The sequence below is a fragment of the Gossypium hirsutum genome, chromosome A01 (genome assembly GCF_007990345.1).
Source record: "Gossypium hirsutum isolate 1008001.06 chromosome A01, Gossypium_hirsutum_v2.1, whole genome shotgun sequence".
Taxonomy (NCBI): Eukaryota; Viridiplantae; Streptophyta; class Magnoliopsida; order Malvales; family Malvaceae; genus Gossypium; species Gossypium hirsutum.
The window spans coordinates 18930748-18943147 of NC_053424.1; the positions used below are offsets into that span (position 1 = coordinate 18930748).

Sequence of the window (12400 nt, forward strand, 5' to 3'; positions counted from 1 at the left end):
TATTTTTATTTATTTGTAGTTATTTTTTTGCGACTAAACTAATTGGATTGGAATTTGGTTGTCTAACCAATTCAATTTTGAAAACAATGTTTTTAACCCATTCAACTATAGTTAAAGCATCATTTTGGTGTTTTTAAAATTTCTTTTAATGATAATTTAAAACTTCCAAATTTTTCTGAAAGTATAAAATAATAAAAAAAAACACCTCCTAAAAATGAATTTTTTTAATTTATTTTTGAAATTATAAAAATATTTTTAAATTATAGTTATGTGGAAGTTTCTATTTAAAAAACATAAAATTATTAAAAATTATAAACTTCCAAAAGAATATAAAATATTTAGATTTTTTTTAAAAATTATAGATATACAAAAAAAATATTAAATTATATAAAAATTTTCAGAAAGTTGTAAAAGAAATAAAATTTTCATAAAATAAAAATGTTATCTAAAATTTGGGGAAGAACCTAAAATCCAAATCAAATCATAAAGTAGAATGAAAATGGGGAAGCTCCTCAAGATAGGATGAATATGACATGCATTTATGATTTGATTTGTATTTTGGACGAACTCATGGTTTGAACATATTAAAGTGAGCTTATGTGTTGAAAGTATATTTATAGTGCTAATGTGTTTTCCTTCAAACTAAAGATGTGTATATTTGGGTTTTAGACTGTCTTAGGGTTCTTTCAAGATTTTTCTTTATAGGATTTTATCAAAGTTTTCAACTTTTTAGATTTGTTCTGGAATTTTCTGAATGTTAAATATGTTTTAAACAACTTTTTGGAAATTTTATATCTTTTAGGAATTTGTAAAAATTTTAGAATTCCATGAATTTTTGGCATAATTATAATTTTAATTAACATTTGGGTTTTTACAAAAATTTCCAATGGTCTTGGGTTCATGCTAGAAATTTTTTAGAAATTTCATGAAAATTCAAAATTTTTAAAATTATTTTGAAACTGTAATTTAAGGATATTTTGGGAATTTTAAAAATTTTATAACTTTCTTAATAATTTCCTTAATTTTTTATAATTTTAAAAACAAAAAACTCCATTTTTTAAACTCTTTCGAAAACTCGGGCATTTTTTTTAAAATTTTTTGCATTTAAAGTTTTTTTTAAAAAAATCAATAGTTATAATTCAGACGAAAAATTATATAATTTTTAAAATCAAACAAATTAACATGTTATTAGTAATTGGATTCCAACCATGAAAGGGTAAGAAATGCAAAAACTTGGCAACATGTGAATCAGGTAATGGTACAACATGGTATACTATAATCAATGCTACAGGCTGTTTCATCAACTTTACAATGATAGATAATGAAACTAACACAAACCATAATAACTTCTCTAAAATACTCAAGGAATCAAATTAAAGTGAAACATACAATACAAAGCACATTACTAATGAACTTAATTTCTATTCATTCTCAGATTGCTTACATCTTCTCTGCCAACACTGTCTTTCCACTTCCTCACTTCCATCCCAAAATTTTAGCAGTAGCAATATTCATTCAAGCCTTGTGGCTGTACGTACAACATCTTCACCTCACCTATCATCTCATCCAACAAATAAAATCAGCCTTTGTATGGTCTTAGGATCTGGTAATTTACCACAATCCATTATACAAAACGAGGAGCATAGCCTAAAGGATATCCCAAATCTCAGGTTTGCTCACAAGCAATCAGGCAGCATATGGAGTCTGCCCCTATTCCACCCAGTTTTATCCATCAAATTCCCTTAGGCTCAATTCAATTTTCCAGTACAATGAACCATGCACAACCTGCCCCTAGTTTGTTACTTGCTTCAAAATGATTTTTACCCATACCACAACTAAATTGTGCCAAAATCCAAATTTTCCCACTTGAAGGGAGAAACACGGCCAATGTTTGGCGAGCCTCGCAGGAATAAGCAGACACAAACACAGACGGCAGCAATGGCAAGCATTGAATGAACATATGGACGTTGAAGCAAACCTTGTGAACCCGGAAACCTATTGTTAGATCTTGTTGCCACAACTGCACACTTGGCACAAGAACTACGATCTTGTTTGAACCGCAAACTTATCTTGTTTAACTGCACTGCAGACACTCCTGAGTGCTGATCCTCAACACCAATAGTCAAAGAAACTTGACCATTCCTTCTGTCAGCATATTTACCAGCCACTAATTTGTTGTAAGAATGGTTGTTTCTCATCATAGCATAGGCATATGGAGACTGCCCATTTGCATCCAGAAGGGAACTCCAGCAGGTCAACCCAATCTACAAAAAAAATTCATAACTTCAAAAACTTGCTTACAAATAAAGGAATTTGAGACATTCGACCAAGATATATAAAAATAAAGTACCCACCACCTTCCCATCTCCTTTCACAAATTGAGAGAAAGGTCTAAACTCTAAACATGGTTTTCTCATTTAGGGCCAGGATAAGATCAGCAGTGTCTCATTAAAGAACTTATAATCTAGGTTGCAAGAAATGGAATGTATATTTAACTAAAAGAGTCTTATAAGGATTTTCACGGAGAAATTTCAATTCCTTACATTAAACCTAAAAAACCAGCTCATAAATAATAATATGACACTGTAATGCTCATACCTCCTGAGGATCATTCGTCAGCACATCTACCATATCATCTGAACCAGATGTACATGCAGCCAAATGTAAAGGTGAGATTCCACCAGCACCCTCAAGATTCGGTGGAAAGATATACTTTTTCGAGTTTCCATCATTACTACTGATAGAATAATGTATGAGCAAGTCAGCCATCTTCCTACACCTTCTTTTCACTGCTCGGGTTAAGAGCTGAATCTCAGAAAGCATGGCCAGCGAATCCTTGGATAGGTCATTCATATCCAAGTTACTTTCCACCAGCATGTCAAGAAGTACCTTGACCAAAGCACAATAGTCACTCTCAACAGAGAACATAAGCAAAAACTTGAAACGGCGAAGGGAATGATCAGAACTCTTGGGCAAGGGAGCAGTGCTCCTCTGGAATAACCATCCAAGTTCATTCAGAAAGTGCAGCACTTCCTCTCTTGACCTTGGACGGTGAGAATCATAAGCATGCTCTTCAGAAATAATATCAGAAGCTTTAACTTCTGTGTCAAGTTCAGATTCCAGAAGTCTCAATTCTTTACAAATGGCAGCATCAGCTATTATTATAGGAAAACTGTTTCCCTTGAATCCATTCTCCACCTGTTCAAAATTTGGGGAAAAATAAAAACGCAACTGCTTCAGAACCGTCCAGAATACTGAGGATGACCCAAATAGTCAAAACATAGCAATTGTTTGACATGAAGTCTTACCTCAATGAAGCAACGACCTAGTGCTTTTGGTGATGGAACCTGAATCTTAAAACTGCCCATGTTTACCTCATCATATGAGGCTCCCTTATATGTTGACCCATTAATTTGCATTGATGAGTATCCACCCATGTATGCACAATGAATCCTGCACAGTTTTCAAATCAACATTTCTGAAATACAAAGTATCAAGAAATTCAAAGTTGATCTTTTTGCTTACTCGGTGCCAGGATTAGTCAGATTTCTACCCCTCACTAAAAGAGAGGTTTCTTGCCCGCTCACAACAGCCAAAGGAGACACTGAGATCAACTCAGGTGAACTCGACGATAGCCAGGATTTGCACAGATGGATCTTTCCTGAGGGGGAAAAGGAACTGTTTATAATCAAAGCAGTGTAATTCAATTGCAGACTCCAATCAATCAACAAAAAAAGTATATCTTTGAAGTCATCTTAACATAGTTGGCAATAATAAAGACACTCCCAAGAAGTATCTAAATAAATTATGATGTTTTGTATCAAGTACAACAGTTTGAAGCTGAGCAAAAAATAAAAAAACACAAATTTCCATCAGTGCTTACCATCTTTATGTGACGCCAACTGACGGTTCCCTGTATGAACTAAAAACCTTGCCTTTCTCCAAAAATCTGAATCAGAGTCTTGCAACAAACAATTGACATACTGAAGCAGGTTTCCTTCAAGCTGAAAAAATTAAACACGCCCTGAAAATGGTCAGTTCAATGTTGCACAAAGGGGAAGTTACAAATGCAGAATGTAGTAGCACACTCACTTGCTCCCAGGCAGGAGCCGGCATTGATACATAAACCGACAGAACCACACATCCAGGCCTTATATAACTCTCCATTTCAGATGGACTATTTGAAAGCCAATTATAAATCTGCAAAACAAGTTATCAGAATCATCATTAATCCCTACAAGAACATTATGGAATCTCCACTTCCAATTATATGCAATAATAAAGCCAATTTTGGCAAACAACTCCTCACCTGGGTCCGTAGTGTACCGGGGAAGTGGCTGGGGTCCTTGTCAAATAGCTTAAAAATTATTCGCCCAGTACGATCCTGCTTAGAAACCATTCAACCATTAGAAATGTTAATGTAACACACATACCAAGCACAAGCATGATGCATGGTAAAAGAAAGCAAAATGAAGTATAACCTAAATAAAAATTAGAATAGGTACTACTTATACGATACCTGAGCATCAGAGTTCAAGCTAGAGGGGGAATGATCTGACCCAGAAGAAGACGTATACCCCGCTTGAGAAGGGAAATGTTGAAATGAACCACGTCCTGTTCCTCTCTTTGACCCACTAAAAAGCTCAAGAGGTATAATAGAACCATGAGCCCTGCTTGTCTCAGCATTTGTATTAGCATGTCTGCCAATGGGCACTTTCTCATATTTGACAGCTTCAGGTGTGCTATGCATCGGGAAGAATTTTTGTACAACTGGAGATGAAGATGGAGATCTTTCCTCCATTGGATTGCTACTGTCAGAAGAGAAATATTTCCTAGATGATGCTAGCTTTGGTGGGCTATCATCCTCAGGTGAGGAGCTAAATAGCTGCAATGGTAAATTAGCTCGAGTTTCTTGAATCTGGCATTCTGAATCTTCAACAGGAGATTGATAACTGGTACTGCTTCTTTCTCCTCCGAATGAAGTAAACTCCAGAGGAGCTCTGTTTAACGAGCTGGAAGCAGCTACATTATCAGGACAGATGGACTTGGTCTTCTGGCTATCACTGCTCTGGCTGCTTCTTTGAGATAACATTGCAAGGGCATCGGAAGAAGAGGACGTCAATGTAGCTGAAAGGGCAGCAAGCAAATCTACTGTAGATGGAGAAGATGTGTTTTTCCCATTCAATTGGTTTTGATTGCCTAGCGAAGGTTGCTCCTGGCTCTTCCTGTTCAAAACTCCAACATTGGGTAGCTTTGCAGCCAGGTCCATTGGCAAAGGTAATGAATTAATCTTACTAAGAATCTGAAGGAGTTGATCTCTATTTGGAACCGGTGAGGGATTAATGCTTTTGTCCTCAGTTTTACCTATACATTAAGCGCACAAACATCATCTTCAACTTAAAAAGTATAATTTGTAAATTTTACTCATTTAGAAAAAATTTCTTGCCTTGTGTCCTAGCCAAAAGAGTCAGCAAGCTGACAATATCTAAACTTCCATTCCCGGCATTATCCCTGTTTGCAGGGAGTAAAAGCCGTGAGGTCACATCTTCAGGTTGTGTCTTCCTTCTACGGCGATTATGCCCGGCAAGCCTACGCCTACAACTTCTCTTCCCCTCATCAAACTCAGAAAGAGGGTGAAACCTGCACATAAGCATTATAAAGGTGATGTGGGTTCAACCAATAGCTAAAAAACTAGATGCCAAGGGTAAAAATTTTAAGAATGAGAACATAAAAGTACCAACCTGCTACACTGCTGGCAGAACCTCTGCATCTGCTTCTCAACAAGAGCTTTAGTCGCTTTACTATGAATCTCACACACTTTATGCCGACGGTGATAGTCCTTTGCATTAGAAAGATCTTCCTTACAATTATCAACCTGACACATGGGGTAGCTGGTACTCCCAGGCGATCCACCACGGACCTTTTTGTTAGGCCTAGAAACAGGCTCTTCCACAGAATTCAATCCCCCACCTAGATTCAGTTGCAGTCTCTCATCATCATCATTTGCTGCAGTGGCCTTTTTGGATGTTATAGAGTTTTCATTCCCATTAACATGACCTTTCTTTCTCTGTTCTGCTGTAGCAGTCCCTGTCTGAAGAATCTCGGTGTTTAAGGGTTTGGCAATGAATCTCACAGCATCCCACTCCCATTGCTTTGGGTTCCAGTTGTCCCTGGGGTTGGCAACACGCTGCTGTGAAGGGTTTTGGTACAGAAAGTCTGAGGCCTGATAAGAAAGGTCACGTTTCCTGGGTAAAGAAGGCGTATCACAGAAGCGGCTGGCAAGGGCCTGATGAATATAAAGGGGAGGAGCTACTTGCGCGCCTGCATCCTCCATGGGTCTGAAAATAACTTGGTTTTCCAGACACCAAATGATCTCTGGACAAAAGAAATGGCTATTTTAACAAGTTATTTTTGAGAATCTATAACTACTAACATAAGAGAAAGTAGTTCATCTCATCCAAAAAGTCAAAATAAGAAAGATGAATAGTCAAATCTTATAGGGGATGATAAGGCTTGAGAATAAACACTCCGGATCATAATTTTCAGGGCAGATTATCAGATCAGACAAAGATTGGGACTTGGATAAAAACATATTCAACGACTGACACATGTAGAAATCAAATTAAAATCTAAAAAAGAGCAAGATGAATGATAACAGTTATCCAAATAAATAGCAAATATATGCGCATAAGAAAATAAAGAAGATTTGAAACATACCTTTCACAAAAACCTCAGCTTGAGGATTTCACGGCTGATTATCAGATCAGACAAAGATTGGGAACTACTAGAGAAATGTAAAAAAAAAATTAAATTAAAAAGAGCCAGATGAATGATACAACACAAGCAAATAGAAAATATAGGCGCGTAAATAAATAAGATACCTTAACCAAATCCCAGCTTAACGCTTCATCATCTCGTAAAAGCAAATAAAAAAATTAAAAAGAAGTGAAAGCAACCACCGCCTTCAACCTTTTCAGCCTTTTACTTCATGGTAATCACAGATCTGAATTCTCCTTTCTCCCAGATACCAACCATCAGACTTGGACTTGCGTCTCCCTCTTTGAAATTAAAAAAAAAAGACAAGGAAAACGGAAAAAAATATATATAGGAATCAAAGGTAGAACAGCAAGGAAACGCAGTCAGATCCGAGAAGATGAACATGAAACAACTGGGAACTTGGGTTTGGCTCCACAACTTTGGTTTACTTTTTTGTTGTCTCTCTCAAAAGAAATAAGAAGAAGAAGAAGAAGAAGAAGAAGAAGCAAAAAGTAAAACTTGGTAGCAGACTAGTTAGTAGGCTGGTATTCCATTTCTAATTTTTTTTACTTTTTCGCTGTGACTGCCTTTGCCTTTGCCTTTGCCTTTGCCTTTGCCTTTGCCTTAGCTTGAATTATTTTATTTATTTTATCAGGTTTGTTTAATATTAGGGGTCGGGTGTTGCCGTAAATCGTAAATTGAAGCTGGATTGAGGTTATATTCATAATTTAGGGCCGCCCACGGAGCAACGAAGAATCCAAGACTCTTCCTTTCCTTGTTCTTAACTTGTCTAGTTTAGTCATTACCCGTAAGTGTAAGTAGCACGTTCTTTGTTGTTTTTGAGTTGTACTTGTATGTATGGTAATGGTTAACTAAGTTCTTGAATTTTGTGTTTAATAAGCCCTTCATTACTAGTTTAATTAGTATTGATTGGGAGTTGGAATGTATTTGGATATATAATGTTTTTTTTAGATATTTATATAAGATGATACTTGAATTTTTAAAATGGGAATTTTGTTATAAGGGGTTTGAATTTGTTATGAATTAAAGATCTCTCTTATCTTAAATTATGTATTTCAGTTTTTCTCACATTGACCCCTTTAATTTTTCTAGCCTTACAATTTAGTTCATAGGCCTTAATCTTTAAATTTTCATTATCAACCAACTAATTATTCTAATTAATACTTGGTCACTAACTAATGAGCCTCTAATTCACTATCATGCCCACTCCCAAAAACTTCTTGATTTGACTTCCCAAAATAGCTAGGTTTAATAAATTCGACCTAAAATTGATATTTCGAAAACCAGGTGTTACACTCACACTTCATATGGGTTGCCCCTTAAGGAATCTCTTTGTTTTCCTCTTCATTGGTCTAAAGCTTGAGGATGAAGGTCCTGGACGTGTGCTAATAGTTTGAAACTTCCTAGATCTCACACCAAAATTTTAAAACTTATTTCCTTGTCTTTACAGCTCTTGTAAAAATAAGACGTTGCGTCCAATAGCTACGTTGCAAAGCTTCATAAGGGATGGAAGAGTTAAGAAGACAAGTTTCTCTTTTTCTTTGACCCCCTTCTATTTCCATTCAAGTGGTTTTCCTTGTGTCCTTCTAATTGGCAGTGATAAGATGTAACAAATGCTGTGCATATATCTAACAATAAGGTTTGGGGAGTGATCATGTTTAGATGAAGGAAATTATCAAGGTATCCCTTCATTACCTCTTTAAAGGGAAGGCTTTCTCCTTTGTGCATTTGAGAAGTCGACATTGTTTTTGATCCTTTTCTTTTCTCCCCAAACTACTTCCTAAAGTGTTATTAGGCATTCTTGTTCTAATAAGGAGATCTATGGAGGGGGCCGTGAATATGAAATCAACTTTATCCTCATGTTAACTTCATATGAGTGCCTTAACTTTTTCATGTGACCATTGTGTTGTTAAGTCACTTGGCATAACAAAATAGTCTCCCTTTGTCATTAAAATGAATATACATTGATCTATTTAGGGTCATTTTCTTCCTATAAAGCTTGTGCACCTTCTATCTTGAAAGGTATTCCACCTTCATTCTAGGCTACCTTCTTTGTCCAATGGTTGCTGAACTATGATTTTGGCGCATATGGAAAGGTTGGATTTTTTGTCTTGCCAAGCAGTCAACCTTAGGGGATCATATTCATCCTTTTTCCCTATTGGCTTTATTTGTGAATGGGTGGCCATCGTGTGTTAACATCCTAAGATCCCCTACTTTTGCACCAATATTTGGAGACTCTTAAGATTCCTTTTATTGTGGTGCCCCGCTCTTCCATCTTCTAAAGAATAGAGTCTTTGTTCTATGAATCTTTCCAATTGTTCTTTTCTTACAACTACTTCGGTGATATCCTTCAGGTTAAGGTAGTCATTTGTTGTGTGGCACTTTATCATTGTGATAAGGCGCTCAGCTGTAGACTTCCTCTTCTATAGGTTGGACTGTATAAGTGGTAGAGTTCTCAACATTCCTTTAGCCTTGCTAAGAATATCCTTTTACGAGGTATTTAAAAGAGTGTAATGAAGATACAGTGTAAATGACACCCCGTTAAATGTTTTATATGTCAATAGCTTTGACACCTTATTACAGCCTCATCTTCCCTTTATCGGGGCAGAGAGATTTGGTTACGCCCTTAAGATAGGGTTGTGTTAACATCTTAGAGTTTGCCTTTAACTCTAAAAATATTTTTACTTCATTTCTTGGTTACTTATTGTCTCCCAATAAATTGTGGAAAGAATGGATGGGTATGATTATGGCTCCATCATTGTAATTGCGGAAAGGATAAGTTATAGGCTTCCACAACGTCATTTTGATCTTTGTTCTAGTACCAACATGGAGTTGATAGTGGATAGCTTTTTGGCTTTCTTATTCTTAATGGCAATAGCTCTCTAAGGGTAAAGACATAATTTTTTATTTGTTTCCAACAAACAACGCCAATTATTATAACAATTAAGTTATACAAGTACTTAGGGTGTACAATAATGATGGTTCACACCATAAGTGGTGCGGAAAGCTACTAAGGATGGAGGGTTAAGCTGATTAGGAGTGGTTATAGAGTGTTTGTATTGTGAGTAGATGAGTTCTTTTCTCTATGGGTTTTTCTCTTACTTTGATGCAGAGAGTAGATATTTATAGAGGGAGAGTGACTATTAAGGCCCTAGTCATCAAGCACTCCACTTTATAGGTGTAGGGGTTAGACTAGCAGATTTCAATCTAAAGACATTTTTGAAGTCGATGTTAGATGACTAGACAGTGCGCCATCAGGTTTGAGATGGAGTTGAATTAGCAAGTTCTAACAAGAGCTCTTTTTTATATATCTTCTGGAGATTATGCAAATCCACTTTATGTGATATGCTGTTATTGTGAGGGAAAGCTAAGACTATGCTTCTAATAAAGCCATGAGTCCGAGCTTCATGAGTTTTACCTTTAAGTGTAGACGTCACATAGTTCAACAATGAATGATATGTTAGAGATATAACAATATTTAATATTTTATAATTGATTTTAAATAACAACATGCCTAGTTTATTAAAATAGTTAGTAGGATCGGTTCATCCCAATTCAATCGTGAAATACCTTATTCAAAATTACTGAATCTAATCGGTAATTTAATTCTTGGGGAATTTTTATTTTTATTTTTATGAGAACTAATAATTGTTTTAAAAAGTTAAAATGAAAACAAGGCATCAAAGCTATCATTGATACTATGGTGATTCACATTACACTTCAATTTAATGCATTTCTACTCTTTTAATTGAATGAATGCCAGTTGTAAAGGAAATTACATTTTCACCGGTTCATTCGGAGGGAGAATCGAGGGGTGAAAACGAAGAGGTAGAGTCTGAATTTAATTAATGGTAATTTTGATTTTAACTTCCAAATTTAATATTTGATTCAAATTAAATCGAGTATTATTTTTTAAATTTTAACTCGTAAAGAATTAAATATTTTCAAAAATAATATAATAAAAGAAAATCTAAAAATTTGTAAACATCAACCAAATCCAAAAGTAAAGTAAGATTCAAAAACTAGATGTACATACAGCTTATCAATAATCTCAGTTTGAAAGGAAAAAAAAAGCATTACCTGTAGAAGAAATACAAATTAAAAAGTAACCAACCAGCAAAAAAGATTTATTATTTGAAGTATTATTGATAGCAACAAGCAAGTAATTATAAAATTTAAAAAAATATTTTAGGAAAACCTTTAAAAAATATATTTCAAGAATAAACACATTTTATGAAAGTGATCACAAATTTCTTGTATACATTCCTAGTAAGAAGTGGATTAAAGAGTAAAAATAATGGTTATGAGCTTTAAAGTGACGAGAATTAAACTCTCAACCATTGGTTAAAATAGAAAACACCATTACTATTTCACCTAACGTTTGTGATTCTAATTACATTATTATTCAGCATTTAGTCTTAATAGAATGTATAAGAGTTAATTTAGTAGTATTATTAGAAAAAGATGACTCAAAATGTTAGAAAAGAAGTTAGTTAATATGAAAAAAAAATTCCTCAGAAGTAATTTTCAACTCTAACAATAATTCTGAACTATGATATTAGTATAAAAAAATTAGTAGAAAAAATTATATATTCTTTAAATATTGGAGAACAATAAATTATTTAATCCAAAAGGTCAACATCTAAAACTTGAAAGCACCATTTTCTTAATTTTTTCTTATTTGATTTGTCAACCCATAATTTTAACATTAAAATTAAAATATATGGATATCCATTTAAATTGATTTGTCAAATCAATGCACAACTTATCCATTGAGATTATAAAAAAACCAAGCCATTCCATTCAACTTCCAATCATACACATTTACACTAAAACATGTAGTTAATATTGAAATTAAGTAACCTTGCAAATTTATGAAGCAACCAACAAAAATATTACCATATAATATTCAATCACATTCTATAACTGTCACCATATATTTGTTTTTATGATTTTTTTTAAAATTTATCTCTCGGATTCAATAATGAACCTTTTTTTTTTTTTAGAGTGTCTATGGTTAATATTTTGGTTACTACCGAGACCAACAAATTCAGCTGACGCCTAACGTTTTGGATAACAAGAAGCCAAAGCAAAAGTACATGCCAATGAATCAATAACGCCGCACTACACGTCATTGTCATGTTTCTTCTAATATTAAGAAAAAGAACATCAATATGTTTTCGGAGAAGTCTTTCGATTACAATGAATAACCAAAACATATTTTACAATAAGGGTGCATTTAAATATAGATTGAATGATTAGATTTGGGTGTAAATATTAGATGAGTATTATAATTTGTTAGTTTTATTTGGGGTTTATTTAGACAGTACAATTTAATTAAATGAAAGTGTAATTATTAAGTTAGTAATTATATTCTGTTGTAATTATAAAGAATTGTAATTTCCTAAACATGTTTGGCTGATAGATTATAGTTATATCGTAATTTCTTATGTCATGTTTGGTAGTACAATTTGTAATTACATTGTTACATAATTTATATTTTTAAAAAATATTAATATGGTAAAAATAATTTCTAAACAAGTAACAAAAATAAAAATCAAATCATCATCATCATAATATATATATATATAAATATATATATTATGTTAATCTAAAAAAATAA

The 12400-nt window shown here is 34.0% G+C and overlaps 1 protein-coding gene and 1 long non-coding RNA gene across 3 annotated transcripts; one reads left to right on the forward strand and one right to left on the reverse strand.

Annotated features, from left to right (window-relative positions):
* Positions 1–1248: 1248 nt before the first annotated feature.
* LOC107917867 (squamosa promoter-binding-like protein 14) lies at positions 1249–7392 on the reverse strand. Of its 2 annotated transcripts, none has more exons than XM_016847234.2 (12): positions 6882–7392; positions 6718–6781; positions 5742–6375; positions 5447–5640; positions 4520–5364; positions 4310–4384; positions 4093–4200; positions 3884–4004; positions 3526–3661; positions 3309–3453; positions 2599–3198; positions 1249–2264 (listed from the first exon to the last, which is right to left on the reverse strand). In XM_016847234.2, exons 3-12 carry the CDS (start codon positions 6332–6334, stop codon positions 1836–1838), a joined length of 3246 nt encoding a protein of 1081 aa, XP_016702723.2. In that variant the 5' UTR covers positions 6335–6375; positions 6718–6781; positions 6882–7392; the 3' UTR covers positions 1249–1835. The 2 variants fall into 2 exon arrangements, with proteins under 2 accessions (XP_016702723.2, XP_016702724.2); XM_016847235.2 differs by having other exon boundaries at positions 6718–6784.
* On the forward strand, positions 7161–7762 carry LOC121229639 (uncharacterized). The gene is made up of 2 exons (XR_005927493.1): positions 7161–7301; positions 7412–7762. It is a non-coding gene; the product is annotated as an uncharacterized lncRNA (long non-coding RNA).
* The last annotated feature ends 4638 nt before the right edge of the window (positions 7763–12400 follow it).